The sequence below is a fragment of the Saccoglossus kowalevskii genome, chromosome 2, assembly GCF_978046115.1.
Source record: "Saccoglossus kowalevskii chromosome 2, keSacKowa6.1, whole genome shotgun sequence".
NCBI classification, from domain to species: domain Eukaryota; kingdom Metazoa; phylum Hemichordata; class Enteropneusta; family Harrimaniidae; genus Saccoglossus; species Saccoglossus kowalevskii.
In genome coordinates, this window is record NC_140642.1 from 22,196,935 (window position 1) to 22,215,895 (window position 18,961).

At 33.8% G+C, this 18,961-nt stretch overlaps 1 protein-coding gene across 1 annotated transcript; it reads right to left on the reverse strand.

The window, feature by feature from the left end:
- Positions 1 to 2,046: 2,046 nt before the first annotated feature.
- LOC100372194 (glucosamine 6-phosphate N-acetyltransferase-like) lies at positions 2,047 to 9,588 on the reverse strand. The gene is made up of 6 exons (XM_002741265.4): positions 9,513 to 9,588; positions 5,016 to 5,172; positions 4,151 to 4,213; positions 3,849 to 3,979; positions 2,811 to 2,872; positions 2,047 to 2,351 (listed from the first exon to the last, which is right to left on the reverse strand). The coding sequence occupies exons 1-6, from the start codon at positions 9,516 to 9,518 to the stop codon at positions 2,198 to 2,200; spliced, it is 573 nt and encodes a 190-aa protein (XP_002741311.1). The 5' UTR covers positions 9,519 to 9,588; the 3' UTR covers positions 2,047 to 2,197.
- Positions 9,589 to 18,961: the final 9,373 nt, after the last annotated feature.

The following is an 18,961-nucleotide window of genomic DNA, read 5'->3' on the forward strand; positions in this document are numbered from 1 at the left end:
CGAAGAAAAAATCACTTGTCAATGAGTTCAGCTCTACAAAGTCGACAGTGGAGTTAAAACATGGGAAAAAAAAATTCTTTATCGCTTATATTTATTGCACATGTATTCAAATCACCAAGACCCTCAAAAGGTGGGCAAAGAGACATTTTTGATTTAATTTCAATTCAATATGGCTTCAAATGTGTTGACAAATCAAAATGGGAAAAGTCAAGTACACCAGTTAACATTTCTATTCAGTGGTTTTCTCATGCAATTAATAAAGGTGACCCAAGCCCCGCTGGCTTGGGATTTGCATGGGATGGATGAAATTTCTCCTGTACAAAGGAAGCCCCAAATTACCGGGTAAATGGTTCAACTGTTTTTGATCAGTTATTTTTCATTAATGATCTGCAGTATTATGAATTCAAATGTTTTGTGAAAGCATTGGAACAAGGTGATCCCGGTCTTTATGAACCTTGCATATTTTACAACCATGCAAAAAGTGTGTACATATTAAAATTATACTTTCCACAATCCTACATACAGTAATCCTTTAATCCATGCAACTTTATCATAAGCTCACTCATATGCACCAAGTCATTTTATTAATTTAAAATATATTTATTAAATTCATAAAATTCATGTATGCCCTGATATTACACAACAATATGTAAATAAATGGTCACTAACAATGTGCCCTCTAACAAAAATGGAATTCCCAAAAATGCTGTTGAGTAAGCTCATTGACTGCTGAGGAAAGTCAGTCTTCAAAAAAAATTGTAAGTGACTGGAGGCACAAACAATGTTGTGGCCTCTGATTACCTTCATATTTGCACCGATTTTGTTTATAAAATGTGAATTTTATTTGACTAAATTCCATAACTAGAAAGATATATTTAAAATCACTCCTTGACACAATTACATCACAGTAGATGTTTGTGTTGTTAACATGTCATATCACCATGCCAGTCTTAGTAATTTATGCAAATGATTCTGACATACAATGTATGAGCACAATGTAAGTATGGAAGCCCAGTGATGTGACCTTCAAAAAAAAAGTTATAATAGTACAGCATTTTCTTGAATTTGTTTTTCAAGAACCAGCAGCCCTCAATTTCAGAAGTAGTAGTGGCATATAGGGCCCTTTTTTTTTGGGTGAATTTTAAAAATGTTACGCAAGAAAAAAACCTCTAGCCTCACTTGGAAAGATAAAAGCTAGGTACTAATACAAAAACTGAATCTTGTAATTTCATACACAGTGTGAATAATGGGAGTGACAAAAAATTTTACCAGTACTATCCGCTGTGGACTGCATGAACATTTACTGAACTTGGGAAATGAACATAATAGAGACTTGGGAAATTTTAAAACTTTTTTTTTTTTTAAATGGCAAAAATTTATTTCAATGTTTTATATTTCTGTTTCAATTCCAAAAGATAAGGACCATTCAGAACATCCTAACATGACTATACAGTTACCAATATTGGAGAATCGAAACAAAACTCATACTATACATGCCAATTTTAATTTTGACAAAACAACTTTGATTAAAATCATTAATCATAACTGTATTTAATAAATAAGTGACCGGACAGTCAAAATAACTGTTGTCTTGGAAGTCGTACTAAAAAAAAGAAACTACAGCACAATAGATTTGATGAAAGGTAATAATCACATGGTTGCTTGGGACACATTAGCTTGAAATTGGATGTTTTCCCAGCCTTTAAGTACGCAATCAGAATAGTGAAAAGATAAAAAAAAAAAATATTAAATTTTCCACAAATATTTGAGAACATGTTAGAACAAAATGTGTATAAACCAAACAATACACATAATCAGATTTTACATTACCCAGAAAAACATGTATGGAATTAACAGAACAACAAAATTTTCACCACCATACTCAAACAAGTTTGAATGAAATCAGCCCGTGCATCTCAGAGAACTGACTGCAGACATGTTCAAGTACCGGGGTATCAGGATTTTAGATTGTTTTACATTCAAAATGGCTGCTAGTTGGCCAAAATTGGCATGCATATTGGGGATATCATGTATTTTTTTCATACGGAATTTGAAAGACATTGGTCCATGCATGTTCAGGAAATGATGACAGATCATTGTACACATACAATTTATACCGGGTCGGACAAAGTCTGAATGTTCCCTAACCCCTAACCAGTGTATAAAAAAACATGTTAATAATATTATGATTGCACAGTTATTGAGTTTTTTTAAATCTGTATTGCATAAACAATTGTGGGTCTTTTTCAATACCAAATTTTTCATAAAAAGCAACATTCGAAGGTAGGCACTCCAAAGAACATTTGTAACAACCGAGATGTTCACTAAGAATAAACAGCGTCTGAAATAATCTGCCAAAAAAAAGAAAAGAATTTTTATATTAATCCGCATGTTGTTGTAATCATAAAATAAAACAACCTCATTACAATGGTATACATTGCAGGTTACAAAGCCAGTGCAGTGACATCACAGATTTGACGAGTTGATACTTAGATTTATACGCCAATTATATATATACGTACATCATGGCATTATAAGAGTGGTGTTTCTTTGTAGGCAACTAGTTATAAATGCAAGAATTATTGACTCACATGTGCAATCAGCTCGGTTAGACATGCAAACAGTACACATGTTTGAAAACAACAATTAAACCACAGATTGATGCACGAGTTGGTTTATCCAATCTAATCATCTTGTTTTTGATTTGAATGAGATTAATGAAATAAAGTTTTGTTTATATTCATAAATACATTTGTATAAATATGTCCTTGTGTTGTTCACTGTAAGATTAATATTAAAACTAAACTTACAATTTTCCTAATTGCTTGCCACGATATGTATCATCAACAACAAGGTCTTCTAATCTTGATCTCTATAAAATAAATTCATTTTGGTACATAAATGATAAAATGGCTTTGAAAAGTAAATAGGATTATCAGAATAACTACCATATATGTGAAATGACAAAAAAAAACATTTATTTTATCCATTTTTATCTATTCATAGCCTCATTAACCCTAGTAATGAAAAATGTTATAAAACTAGCAGCCTGTCGGCTGATATAGCTCCGCTGTTTGTGATGCATGCTCTGAAAGCAATGACTAAGATGCAATTTAATTTTAGCTGCTTTAATATCGCAAGACACCAACTTTCTTGATTTTGTTGCAAAGAATATTTCACTAAAATTAGAGTTTTGAAGATATCGTCATGAAATTACCAAATCTGACATAGATTCACCCAAGGTACCTACAAATAAAGTTACAAAGCAATCAAATTAGCAGTTTTCAAAAATAAGTTAAAATAACGTTTTTGACCAAAAATTACAAAAATATTCATCAACATTGGAGAATTGAAGAAATTGTCACAAAATCAACAAATCTGACAGAGGTCCACCTGATATACCTACATATACAATATCAAAGAAATTGGACAAGCAGTTTTCAAGGAGAAGATAGCATTTTTGACCAAAAATATTCGCTATAAATAAGTATCCACACGAAATGAACAAATCTGAGAGAGAACCACCCAAGGTACCTTCCTAGAAAGTTTCACAGCTATACAGTTTGTGGTTTTTAAGAAGAAGTCGAAAATGTAAAGTTGATGACAGCGGCGACGACGCCGCCGATGGACAATCAGTAATACTATAAGCTCCGCTCGACTTTGTCGACAGCAGAGCTAAAATATTAAGACTATAAAAAAAATGATTTTGAGAATTTGGACAAACTTATTCTAAAGCTATAAGCCCAGCAATGCAAAAGATGGTAAAGCATTAATCTATAAATAATAAATGAAAACAGACATGGTATAAAAGTTTTTCCATATAGATGTCCGAGACATCATCTACTTACCTCAGCACATCCACGAATAAATTTTTGTTCCACAACAACAGTCCCTGTTGCAACTATTTTGCCAACTGAGGTGTCTTCTATGACAGTGACATAATATGTGTTTGGACATTTCTTCATTTGATTGTATCTTGCTGCAAAATAGAATTACATGAATGAAGTATTTAAATGAAGCTGCTGTTGGTTTTAGGAGCTCATTTTTATTTTCATTTATATCGTAATTAACCCCACATATTACAAATTGCTTTTCATGTTATTTTATTTTTTATCTTTAAGAACATTTGAAACAGATATCGAAAACTCACCTAAAAACTGTTCTTTAGGAATGTCACCTACTACAGTGAGTTGTTTTAGAAGTTCCATAAAACCTGCAAAAAAGAAATAATTACCAAGGATTATACTGTATTATATCAGATTAACAGTACCATGAATACTTTTACCAGTATTAAATACTGTGAATGGACGAACCCCTGTTTTAACTTATGCAAATCCCTGGTTAAATAGAACATAATGTATTATCTATGGTTTATGGTTTCACAGTTAGCTCCTAGAATATACAATAGAAAATACTAATACTGATACTAAATCAACATTTTAATCAGTTTTGGCCAAAATTTATACTGGGAAAACTACAATGCTGGATATTGCACTACGGTAACTCACTTTTCACAGTTGTCAACATATTTCCTGTGCCTGCACAATGTCGTGGTACAGTATGTACAGCAAATGATATTTAAAAAAAAATCTGTTTATTATAATGTCATCAAAGTTTCCACAAAAAAAAACTAATAAAATAATTTCGACTACAGCATGTTAGAATTGCTTCTACTCAGTGTATCCTAAATGATATACAATGTAAGGCTAGTTTACCCCTGGGCACGTACAGAACAAATCATTCCAGTATATATTATACCTGTAAAAACTATAGGAGTAATATCTTACTAATAAAACCCCACCTCATCAGCAATATCAACTCGCCTGCATCACGGGATATATGTCTTGAATTGTGTATGCAATATAACATTACGTTCATTTGTCCAAAAGTCATAGAAAAATTCCCCAAAATATGCAAAATGTTGAAGAGGAAAATAGCATTCAAAGGTTTATATAAATAAAGGGATTGTTACGTAATTACTGTAAGAGTACTGATAAGTGACCATTCCTTGTTACCTTTATCATAGTCAGCTTGGCATAGTGGTCTCATCAACAAATCTTCACCAGGATTGGTCGGTGATACAGGAGGATTAAATTTAACAGATGCTTTAGTAAAATCAATTTCCTTTAAAATAGCAGGTCTGAAAAGTGGCGTTTCATCCAGAGGGCCATTCTGTTAGACAAAAAAATACTGGAATTATTTACAATCTCAAAATTATTCATAATTTTATTGTTCAACTATGAATCAACATCCATGACAAAATACTTGGATAAATAGAAGTTGTACCCACAATGCAACGCAATATCATTATATTTATCGGATCATCATGATGGATAGATTTTCAGTAAAATAAAATTGTACATGTACCAGCATCTCTAATATTATATGAGTTTTTGTTCAAAACAAAGAGTCAATATGGATGAAAACCCATCTTATAGCATAATGAGTATGATTTATTGTTAAATAAAAAGCTTGCTTTAGCAGCAAACATAGCCATTTTTCTTTAATGCAATAATGAAAACCTGATACCATGTACGCTTCAAATTACATGATATCGAGTAGGTAATTTTGGGGCACAGTGTACTCGATGTATGAGCTTCGCTGGTGGTGTTATGTCCCAGTAACATAGACATAGCAAGTTTACGAGACCCTGTGCTTTGGGTGCGTGAGCGTTTATGATTTACATTATTTCATTACTGAAAATCTGCTATATCTGCAGCTGAAACAAGATTGTATTATACTATATCAAAAAGAATTATTTAAAAATATTCAATTTACAGTCAACATAAAATTCTAGCTACATTTATAATTACAAAACTAGATTTTGAAAAATGCTTATATTTGTTGATGAGAAGTGTCAGTGAAAATGATGACTGGCTAAATTAATGTAGTGTGGAAGATAGAGATTTATTATTGTTATCAATGGATGATGAAACATAGGAGGAATAATACTCCCATCGGTATAAGCATATTGCTATGGTAACTAAAAAAGTGTTGATCTCCATCACCAGTGAACATGGTTGACATTATGACCTGCAATGCAATGACAAACCTGGTGAAGATTGAATGCTATAGTTTACTAGTTGAACACTATGATTTTCCCGCCAAAATGTTGGAGCAACATTTTTAGGTATATTTCTATAATTCTTTATTATTCATGTGCCAAATGGACATAATTTTCCATTGGCTGCATTGTCTTAATAACAAAAATTTCAAATATGGAAAAAATTATTAACGGTTTATTTGGCGAAAGGTAACTGAGCTTGACTTTGCTGTTCACAAGATGAACACGAATGTAATACTCCCATACTGTACCATAACCACAATACGAAGACTACAAAAATCATAAATGAATTTGATATAAATATGTGTTAACATTACCATATAGAGTGAGATGCTACTATAATACCATATTGATAAGTAAGTACTTTTACAAATAAAAATAATGCACACCAGCTGTTTATGTGTGCGAAGAGATTAGAGAATGTAATAATCTAATAACAACTTGCACTACCCTTTCAGGACAGGACATTTTATTTTAAATAATGGTTATATTGTTGTAGTGCATGCATTTGGTAACAACCATCCTTGAACAATTTATATTAAATATTAATTACAAATGGTAAATATATTGATAAATATTTGTTAGTACCGAGAGTATGTAAATCATTTTCTAACGTTTTCTTATTAATCCAGTGATTTTACAAGAAAACTGTTCTTCCGGTGAAAAAAATACCCATAAATATTATCTTTAATTCATATCTCTGGTTACTGAGAATACCCATGAATACCATATTTGATCAAATCTCAGAAGGGAATGTAATATTTATTTCTCTATATCTGACAAGTTTACATTAAATGACTATTTTCTTTGATAAATATTAATATTTTATCACATATTATCATTGCCATGGTAAAGACACTTGTGTCCAAGTGATGGAAATAATTTGTCCAAGTTCAAGAATTAACAACTGTGATTGTGTATAGCAATGGTACATACACTGCATAGTACTGTAAAGTATACACTGCATAGTACTGTAAAGTATACACTGCATAGTACTGTAAAGTATACACTGCATAGTACTGTAAAGTATACACTGCATAGTACTGTAAAGTATACACTGCATAGTACTGTAAAGTATACACTGCATAGTACTGCAAAGTATACATTTTCCATTTTTTTTTAAACATATAATATGCTTAGCAATTATTTGTTCAAAAAGTTATATTTATTATATTCATAACTAAGTAAGATAATAATTCATTAATTAACTTATAAACAGCAAAAATATAAAAAGATCAGTTATGCCAAACAGATAAAGAAAACATTAGCTGTTTGAGTGGAAATCCCTTCCTAGTTTTGCTCTAATACAATGCATACCAATGCAGCCCATAATGTATGGAGTTAACTGTGTGTGAATAATATTGAATATTAAATATAGAGTTAACATGGAAGTATTATATAGATAAACAGATGAATGAAGTATTTGGATTATAAAGCAAGAAATACCATAAACACTCCCTCGTTGACTGCTGAACTTGGAAGCCACTGACTGCCAACACGCACCCACTTAGACTTGTTAGATGTCTTAAATAAAGTTTATCATTCAGAGAGACAAAGATTATCAGACAAAGAGGCAAAGAAGAAAAGAAGAGACAGAATACAATATAAACATACTGTACATTTATATAAGCAAGGTTATACTGGTGAGAATTAAATTTACAGCAAAATAACATTTTTTTTAAGCATTACCGGCTATTAAAAGTTAACGTTATACGCACACATTTCCTGGTTTTAGCACACATGTGTCTCGGCTATATTATAAATTGATTATTGGTTGTACAGGAATATAACAGCTGGTGACAAAATATACTGATCATGAAAACCACTATTTCTCTATCAATTTCCCCTGCAACATTGCAATATCCCTAGCCAAATTGCATTTGTGCGATGTCCTGGCAAAGCTCATTTATGTGTCGAATAAATAGAGTAGCAATGCTGTTAGTCAGATTGATCAGTCAGCAGTCCTTATATGAAATTGGCAACCTGATTTGCATACAGCTTTTTGACATTCCTTAATAAGAGATACAAGTTCTCAACCTGAATCTGAAACACTTACATGATCAATACAGATTTTGTTGAATTAATATCTGGCAGATTTCAATGGACACATATTATGATTTTCATATCTAATTTTTTACGACAAACACCTCTTGTGAAAATTGTATCCAGGAGCATCAACTAGTTTGAATTGTAAGTGCTGAAATCATAACAAACACCACTGACAACTTTGAAAATGATATTGCAATGTTCCAAAGGTAGATTTTCATGATCAGTTTATTCAGGTGATTGCTGTAAATGTGACACCTTTGACTTTCTACACAACCAGAGTCAAAGGTGTCACTTAATTAATACTCACCTCTTTACTTTAAAGCAGAGATGTTCTGTCACCTGTGCATGTGCAGGAATTTAGTCCACTCAACACCCACTAAAATGCAAAGGCTCATGGGTAGATGCTTAATTTGAAACAACACGCCATACTAAAGCCATCTTCTACATGCACAGGTGCTAACTCCCCTGCTTTAAACCTAATCTACAGCAAAGTGTTTCTGTTAAGCAAATATAGCACTGAACAACTTTTTTCATGTCAGTTTCTCTGTGTGGTTTCATTGTAATGTGAGTCAAGATTGTTTACAAGATTGAAAACAGGATTATACTGATATTCAGAGGGGCAAAAGGGGATAGCTGATACAGGTTACAGGAAATAACAGCATTTTACATTTTCACTTTAATAAAATGAAAGTTTCACAGTAAAAAAGCACCAACAATTGGCATAATATTGTAAAAGCTGTTCAAAAGTGAAAAAAAAAATATCAACATTTCAAGTTATCAAGTTAAGCCATATAATAAAGTGTGTATTTATAAAACTAGTAAGGGTGAAACATTTTAGAACACTGTTTATCATTGGATCCTAGTAGATAATATCATTCTTAACTTAAATGCTGGTACGGGTGACAACATTTCATAATGTGATTTTGCAAAGGCAGTCATTGGAAAGACATTGTTTAAAATATTTTTAAAAACTTGGTTTCAAGAATTGCGCTAACAATTAATTAAATAAAGATGTATAAGTTCTGGGGAAACTCCTTGGAATTAGAATAATTTTACCAATTAAAAAAAACAAAACATGAGTAGTCATACGAGGAACTAGACGCTGAAAAGTGACGAAATCAGAACGAACGTTCGTGATCCGACTTACATTCACAAACACAGTTAAAGTTTGTGCCACGTAGTAAGGCTACAATACACACGCCACTGTCATCGTATTTAAATTACGACAACATACCATACGTACAATCATTGCACAAACATATTGTCTGAGCCCAACATGCGAAAAATATTTTACCTCCCTGTGCAAAGGAAGTATGGACTTTCTTCACAGTGTTCATTGTACTATTTACAACTCGTATTTTCTGACAAGTCTAAGAAGAACATGGGAACTAAAACTTACCTCCATTGTATTGAACTTCGTATACTCGCGTTTGATGGAGAGGTCACTTCCGGGAAACCCAGAGTACCACAGCCGCTGATGGCGCTACAACAAATATGTATAACAATTTGGCGTGTCATCATATTATTTAAAAGAAATATTACAGAAAGAATATGTTTGTATCGAGTTTTTAAGTACCTCTATGTATAGTTAAAACCATCAAACGAATACTGCTATGTTTGCTGCTATATGGTTTTAATTTATGAAAAATGTATTGTCAAGATGCAAATATTTATATACGCTCAAAAAGGTATTTACCTCGTTAACCATCCCTGTATAACAAATATGTTTTTGAAATGTATTTATTCGCCTCTTGGCTATCATCATCACCGATTTCTAACCGATGGAGTGATTTACTTTTCAAATTTTGGTTCCACCGCGTCTCTAATTAATATCTAGCAGCTGAACTGTCATACTCGGGCTAATTACTATGACCGACATTTTCGTTTTGGTCTCAATTGACCGAATTGTGATTTCCATTTCAAACGGAAACATTATTTCTGGGGTTGGAGCTGTCATTGCATTATGTAAGCATACGATGAAATTGATAATATTATTAAACTATTGTATTGTTTTTTTCCCCGTGGCAACATTCACTGTTAGATTTTTCTCAGTGCCAGCAAATATGACTATAATGTTGGATTATAATTGTATTTGGATAATGCGTATGTGTCCGACTTTAAAAGCGTGTCACAATTCTACGCCCATGTACGTTTTTTCTGGAATAAAATGACATCCATTATCACTTACAATAGTAACTTGAATAATCATTGTACAAAATCAAATATTTAACCCCCAAATTACGCGTTTTGTCAACATTGTTTTTTTTTCTTCATGACGCAAAGAAAACTAATTGTCTCTAAATCATGTGCCAATCGTGGCGTGACCGGTAGAAGTGATAAATGTACCACGGCCAGAAAACAACTATTTTATATGTTATTTGATAATTTATCTTACTATATTGGAGAGTATAGTTCATACTGTTTGATGATGCATATGTGTTTGTGAATATATGTGCACCATTAACATATTAAAGGTTTAGTAAATTGTTTGTCATTAATGATTGACATGAATCAAATCACATGGTCATAGATAGTAAAGTCAGCGAAATGTTTCAAAGTAGAAAACTCTATACGTGGAACGGTTCATTTTTATGTATAGTCTGGGACCCAAGGGTTCAATCTGAGAGGGTACCTGACACCATCTCCTATACTTTGCAGACCACCATTTTTATTTGGATTATACCTTATGTTATAATAATCACGAGGCCTGCTCTTCCTTAACTCTTGCAAAATATTACATCCGGGCACTTTTCCCAGTGCATGTTGGCGGCACTTTTTTGAGCAAATGTATGAAGATATTTGAGGAGATACTGGGTTTGGGCCTACATGGGATCAATAAAATATATGTTACTGCCAACATAGTAGTTGTTTTGGAATATATATGAACTGATGGTAACTACAATTTTGCAAGTGCAACTTTTAATTTTGAAGGAAATATTAGTATTTTCAGTAAAAACATGTGAAAAGACGAGGGTTCAGCTAATACATTTCAATTGAAACTTTTCTCCTGATTTGTGTTAGTGATTCTCCTATTAAAATTATGATATAAACATATTTTGGAAGGTGTTAGTAGATAAATAGTAGATATAGTAGATACCGTATTTGTTTTATTGAATGCGCAGTAAGACCGACACTTGTTCCATTTATAGTTTACATGTGTTCATGACACTGACACTCAATGGAAATCAAACAACACATTACACTCATTTTGAACAAATAGTATTTATTTAACAATCTTTCACCAAATGCATGTTAAACATGTCACAAAACTTAATTTGGTAGTTTCAAATACAAACTGAAAATATAGTATTTACGAAAAGTAACTCGAGTAATATGTAACAAAGTTAATAAATATACATATATATTGTATTGCCATGATTTTCACATTTACTCTATTAACTTTATCAGAAATGCGGGTATGCCCGTAAATGACGTTATGACATTCATGCATGAATGAAGTTTGGTTCGATTATTAAAGTTGAAACTAAAATATTGAAATATACATAATTTATACACCACAATCACTCAATGCACTTAACTATTTGATATGTGCTGAAAACAGTGAAGGCAAAAAAGTCTAAACTAGTTTGTCTGAATATTGAAAAATGAACGTTATTAAATTCATATACTATAATGTTTATATTATGGAAATGAAGTTAGACTGTATGTAAAACTACACAATCAAGAAGAAATACACGAAATAGAAACTTGCTCAGACTGTACTATTCTAACAAAAATTCACCCCTTGTGATATATATAATATATGGTATGCTTGAAAACGCACATTCAGTAACTAACGCACATTCAGTAACTAACTCACTCACTCACTCAGTCACTCACTCACTCACACACTCACACACTCACACACTCACTCACTCACTCACTCACTATCACTTTCACTTATTATTGGTTGTATCCTACCACAATTGACTGGGTCTGCAGCACACATGCAAGCAACAACACATTTGACTCCTGCCTTGACACAGATGCAATGACGAGTTAAGCATTTTGACTTTTTACAACGACAATAGTTCTTGTGCGTGGCTTCAGTTGGTTTAGCTCCTTTCAACATCCTTATTGGTACGAGCTTTCCATCTACAACTTTTCTACCAAACATTGTTGCAATTGGATATTCTGGCACTGGATCATGAGCACTTTTATTGACAACTATCTGATGTAGGCCTCGAAGAATATGTTGAAGAAAGGCATCTTCAGTTGGGGGGAGACATCTCAGATCCCCCTTTGTTGTGCCAAACAAGTGTGCTCTTAACTCGTCCAAATTTCCACAGAAGTCAGCTCTACCATAGAGTGCCATGATGTATAGTCTGGCAGCTTCAATCACATTTTCATCAACATCGAACCCTTCACCTGGTTCAGCATATTGAGCGAGTGGAAGTAACTTTGAAGCTACTTCAAGGGCAACTTTAGCAGCTCTTTTTTTCCCTTTCTTGTAGGGATAACTAACAGTATCACATCCACTGAGAACGTATGCACAGAGTAGAATAGATGTAATATCAGCAAGTGCCATCTCAGACTTCCTGGCAAGTGCCTCTGTAATGCTATTGATTGGAAGAAAAGTGTTCATCTTGTGAACCCATATGTTTGACAGCCCAGGAATACGACCACAGTAATACATGCTTAGTATAACAACATCTGTATCAGTAGCTTAGATGATAACCCTTTTGCAGTGAAGTGTTTGTACACAGTATGCAACATGAGCAAACATCCGCGTATCGGCTTCTTCGTGTTTTGTACATGACACTTCTGGCAGTTGAGTCACACTTTCATTTGTAACTTGAAGAGTATTACCAGGGTCACTCATTATACCACCTAGAATTACCATTATGCCATCTGGTAGTGCCTTATGGTACTCTGCCCATGACTCCCCTAGATAATTCAATAAGTTGGCCTTGTTTCTAGGATTCTGGACAAATTCCTTCCAAGGAGGAATGACAAAATTGTCACAAGGCTCGTATTCTTTGCTTGTGTTCTTTGATGCAAGCTCTCGTTTTTCTCTTTCTTCACCCTTCAAACTTTCTGATGGTAATACATCATACCTATCGCCAACAAAATTGATGCACGTGCAATAATCTGGAGACAAACTGAGAAGTTTCTTCATGTAATGTTCTTGGAGTTCTCCAAATGTTTTGCAGCCTAGTTGCTGATACCGTTGGATGAAAGCCATAGCATCAACCACCAGCACTGTTGGTTCATCAGATGGAGGAATATAGTCCTCTTGGGTCCATTCATCACCCAGGTAGTCTTTGATGCCATTGAGGTAATCTGCTTTGTTTCCTTTGCGCATGGCATAGCCTTGTGACAAACTTGCATTTGGTTCAAAGATAGAAGCTGGATAACTTGTCCATTCATAACTTAGGACTTCTTTCTTCTTTTGCTCATCTAATTCTTGTACAAAGTACAGATTTCTGAACACTGAACTCTCTTCTTCATAAATCTTTTTGGCTTTTTCCGCACTTGTCTGAATCTTTTTGGTCTTTGTGGCAAATGTATGTAGTTTAACTACTTCAATCTTGTCCGTACCTTTCTCTTTAGCTGAACTTAAGGCCTGGATGCCTCGTTCACGAGCATTAACCAAGTCACATGTTGCTGCTTTCTCACCTGTTGATATGTTCAATAAGCCATCAGCATCACATGTGAATGGATTTATCATTTTCTGTTCAATGATTTGATGTATGTGCTTTATCGCTTTGGATTCGTTCTCAGCTAATTTCACAGTGTCTTCATGGTGTTTGTCATTGGTTTGATCCATATGTGCCATCATTTTGGTTTTTTCAGAGACAGCAGTCATCATTGGTAAGGCCTGTAAATATTTATTCATGGCAGCAGGATTTTGAGTTATACCATGGAACAGGGTGGTTTTCGCTTCACAGTTGTAAGTTTGTTCCAATCCCATGTCAGACCAAACACCATTAAACCGTCCAGGTGTTTTCCTCACAGTGAAGTTCCCCTCCTTAAATGCCTGGTCAACTTGTGGTGCAGATGCTGGAAGGCTTTTCATTGCTGCCAGATAGTGAGGGACGCTTGCCACATACTTGTAATGTCCAGCAGCGATCAGATATGGGAGCATCTTCTCAACTTCTGAGAGGTGGGATTCCCAAAGTCCAGCACGTTCTGCTTGGATATATCGTTTTAGAATCATCACCATATCTATGTACATTAACCAGAATTTACTAGTGGGCATTTTCTGTCTTGTAGTATTAAACTCATGCAGTAGCTGTTTAACAGGAGTAAGTGGATCTGATGTTGCATCCACACTAGCAGCAAGTGGCGTCATCCTGTCGTAGTCTACTATATCCTCAAATACTAGTTGTAGATTGTGTGACAGTGCTGCTAATTCATCACCTCCCTTGTTCTCATCTATGAGCCAATTTTCAAATTCCTCCCAGTAAATGTGGAACATAGCAGCTTGAACCAAACTGTGTGCCCTCAGCATGGAATAATAGTCTCTTCCTGATATTATTTTGTTTGCCGTTCCACGGTGGCAGATTCCAGCTTCAACAAGAATATCTTCAATTCCTGCATTCTTCATGAAGAATCCAATGGCTCCCATAAAGTTAGTAGCTATGTGGAATCCTCCCATTCGAAGAATAAGCTTAGAGAATTTAAAGGGTTGTTTCTTTTGTAGAGCAAGGGCTATCTCATAAATAGCCTGATCACAAGTTATAACTGTAAATTCTTGATTTGTCTTCTCTGAAACTCTCATGCAGTATTCTATAGATTTCTCTACTACATCTGGTTGTGTAGGTGATTGGGGGAATATTGGACCATAGCCGATCACTGTCGCTCCTCTTGCATCTGAGCTTAATCTATCATTAAATACACTCCATGTTGGGGGAACAAAATCACTAATTTCAATATCACTCATCATGTTAGTCGGGCCAATCTGCATCAGTAACCATACCATGTTGCTGTTCTGTAGAGGTGATTCAACATCTTCTGATGGATTCAATGATGTATATATTCCAGCTAGTGATCTACTCTTTTGACGCTCTCTGAGAGTGAGATTGCTTTGTTCTGCTAAAAAAGGCTGTGGATCTTTAATTGAAACGTTACGTGACTTCACAAGTGGCACAGCACCTACATCATCAACAGTTTCGCCATCAGAGAGATACTGATAAATAATGTGCGTTGTTGCATGAAGTGTTGTTCCATCTTTTGTGTGCTCATGGAAATCTAAATTATCAATAGCAAATTGAGTAAATCTCTCTGGTTTTATATTGGCTGGTAGAAAGAACCCATCATCTGATATTTGTTTGTCAGCTGCTTCTGCCATTGTTGTGATATAACGTTGGGTGTCCTGGTAGCTTATGCAATTACCTAATCTGTTGAAAAGGGTTAAAGTGTCCTTACTCCTAGTTTCTTTCAATACATGAATAGCAGACCCTACTTGTTTCGGTGTTGCTATACCTGCTACTGAAGCAGTGATATCTTGGGCCATGTTTAGTACTTGTTCATGTAGATGTGGTTTTAAAGAAACCCTTCCACTATCTCCTATGGTGGCATCTGCATCAGTCAGTATCCATGATACATGGTTGTATAAACTATCAGTAACTCGTGATGCAGCAGCTTCATATGATATATCCATTGTTGGAACTTGCACTTCACGTGGATTATCTGGAACCCCTCCTGTTGTTTCTGTATCACCAGGTTCTCTTGCTTGGTCCCCAGTTGCATGATCTCCATCAGTAGCATGCTGTATTGCAGATAGTTCCTTAATACTTCTTAATTGCTGTTTTTCAGCCTTTCCAAGTTGTTTCAATTCAAATCTAAGATGTTTAGCTGAATGAAATGACAGTGATTTTATGTCCATGTGTGTGGTTTCACGTTCATTGTCATCGTCACTTTCCTCTGTATACTCAGACTCATCTAGTTTCTCTTTAAGTTTGGAAACCTCGAACAATAGCTTTGATATATTTAGTTCTGCTGAGCACAGTAGACTAGAAGTTCCCCTCTGTGGGACAATCATTACTCTGCAACCATTAGGTGAGTCATAATGGTCCTGTAAGCGATGCACTAGGCTTGATGATCTGTATGCATTGGCGTTTTCAGCACCGTACTTGGTCAGAAGATCTCTGTAATGATCACGTAACGTTGTTATGTAATATACATTGCCGCATTCAAATAATGGCTGATCAATCATAGAAATAATCTCACCAAACGCAACATCATATATTTTCTGATTTGTCTTGGAATCACTACATACAGATGTCTGTTTATTTAAGTATGTGTTCATGCATTTACGGTGGTATCTGAAATCATTTGCTATCATGTCAATGCATTGACCCGGTAAGCCTTGGATTTTGTGCAGCATAACATCATCTTCCAACTGTTTTGCCTTTTCCATAACAGAGTTTTGACGCTCTGTTGTAGACACAAGCACTAATTTCCAGTCTCCAGACTTGTCCCGTTGTTTTTCACAAATAAAGCATGTATTTTTGTAATCTATTGGCGACTGTGTGGAGGATCTTGTCTTAGTTCTAGCAGTATCTTGCGAATCAGTACTGGTACCAGGCTGCTGTTTCTCATGTGTTGTCTTTTGAATTTTTCGCATCATTTGTCGGACAGTTTTTTTATTTGTGTAACTGTTTCTGCATTTGGCATGATATAGTGGCATTTTTGACAAAAGAAGATCTTTGTTTTTAATATAGGAAATCAGACGGAAAGACACATCGTCTTCTCTGTTCTCTACAGCATATGCGAATGATTCAAAGCCTTGATCTGTCAGCTGCTGCAATGGTGCTGTCTCTTTTCCACACTGACAAATTAAGCACACAGTAAAATCAGTTTCGGGCTCCCGTCTCTTGGCGCCAAAAGAAAATGCAGCCTCCATGATTCAATCTAGTTATATAACAAAAACAATAAACATCAATTTAATACAATTGCGTACTTCCATTCAGATTTATAGAAATATATCAAGGCTGATCAATTAGAACATATCACAAGTAACATATATTACATAATAAAGTATCAACATACCTCTAAAGTGTTTGACGTTGCATTCACGCTTGCAATGAGATTACCCCTATACCAAATATAAATATTAACTTATCAAACCTGATGAGGAATAATCAAAATCGAGTGTTAATGGCTTTGTTGAATCTTAACATAAACGTGAACTCTATAAACAAAGTTTGAATGTGTATTATGCAAATTAGCTAATTAATATTCATGATTACTCATCACAGAATAAATATTAATCATTTGTTGACCTTTAGAATATTTCCACCAAGTTTCGTTCCAATCCTATTAGTGGCTGCTAATTTAACAATAATACACTGCCTGTTTGCACTTATATACAATTTCGCAATATTGAGTCAATACTATTTGAATGCTTCAACAAGTAATCATCAATTTCACAGTTTTTGCAAGAGCAGTTGCAGAGCAGACCTCTTGATTCTTGTTTGTGAATAGTTGAACTAAAATAAAAATCTATTGCAAAAAGTATAGGAAGAAGTGTCAAGTCCAACCATATTTTGAAGGCTTTTGGGCCCCTGGGTCCCAGACTAGTAATTTACATATAGAAGAGCGATAAATATATATATATATATATATATATATATATATATATATATATATATATATATATATATATATATATATATATACATGTATATAGAAAAGCAATAAATAATAGTATATTTGTAAATATTTTACGGTAGTTGTTAGATAAGTGCAGTCCTGAGTAATTCTAATTGAAATGTTACTAGCTAAGATAGAAGCCTAGTCATAATTTTTGACAAAATTAGTCACAAATCGCATGACAATGTTCATTAGTTTAGTATGTACAATCATGAAGCTAATGTCCCACCATGGTATAATGAAATAACATTATCTTGTGTGTTACAGTTATGCTTTTTGAGAAACGTGTCCTAATATTTTTTGAAAATTGTTATTTTTAGAACAATTCCATAGAACACAATGTTAAAGAAAAATTGCATATTTTGACACTTTTTTAAAACCCAGATTTTTTTAAATAACAACATAGTACTCCATCATTAACAATATATGATTTTTTCAGCCTATGTCACCAGGCTAGATTTTGAGATATTGCATAATATCTCTGCCATAGGAACCTGTGGTAAAAGTGTTATAATAGTGTCAAAATGGCGACTTCCACTAAAAATACAACCAACAATTTCTCGAAAAAGGGCTGGTGACCCCACAACTTTTTTAGGTCAATATCCTTATATTGCATTGGAGTACAATTATTGCAAAATGAATAAATTCTGAGTTTTTTTAATTTATGAGTAGGCTTCTATTTTAAGGCGACTATTATGATAACTATTTTTTGGCATATGAAAACTTGAGGTTAGCTACAGGGGTTATATACAGGGGAAAATGACAGGGGAGCGGAAAGTGTGTATGTTAAAAATAAGAAGTATTTGCTTGGATGAACAAAATATTTAGTTGGAGGGAAGACAATTTTGGGGGTGAAAATTACAATTTTAGCTGACAAAATTATTAGGCTCATTGACACAATGCTGTATATAAAAATGTCAGCAGGTCTTCATAGATATTGAACTAAAATACAAAAATAACAGAAAATTAAACACAAGAGCTTATTAACAAAGCAGCATACACTGGAATTTGTAGGCGATTCCTGTCTCTTTAAACTAAATCGCCAATTTTTTTTTGTATTTATTTATTTATTTATTTATTTATTTATTTATTTATTTATTTATTTATTTATTTATTTGATTGGTATTAAATTGTCGCATTTTAAAGTTAACTTTGATGCTCCCCGCTGGCTCGTTTTAATAAATTTGACATAACATAACATACCAAATACTAAAAATATATATATAATACATTTCGAACAAGAGTGAC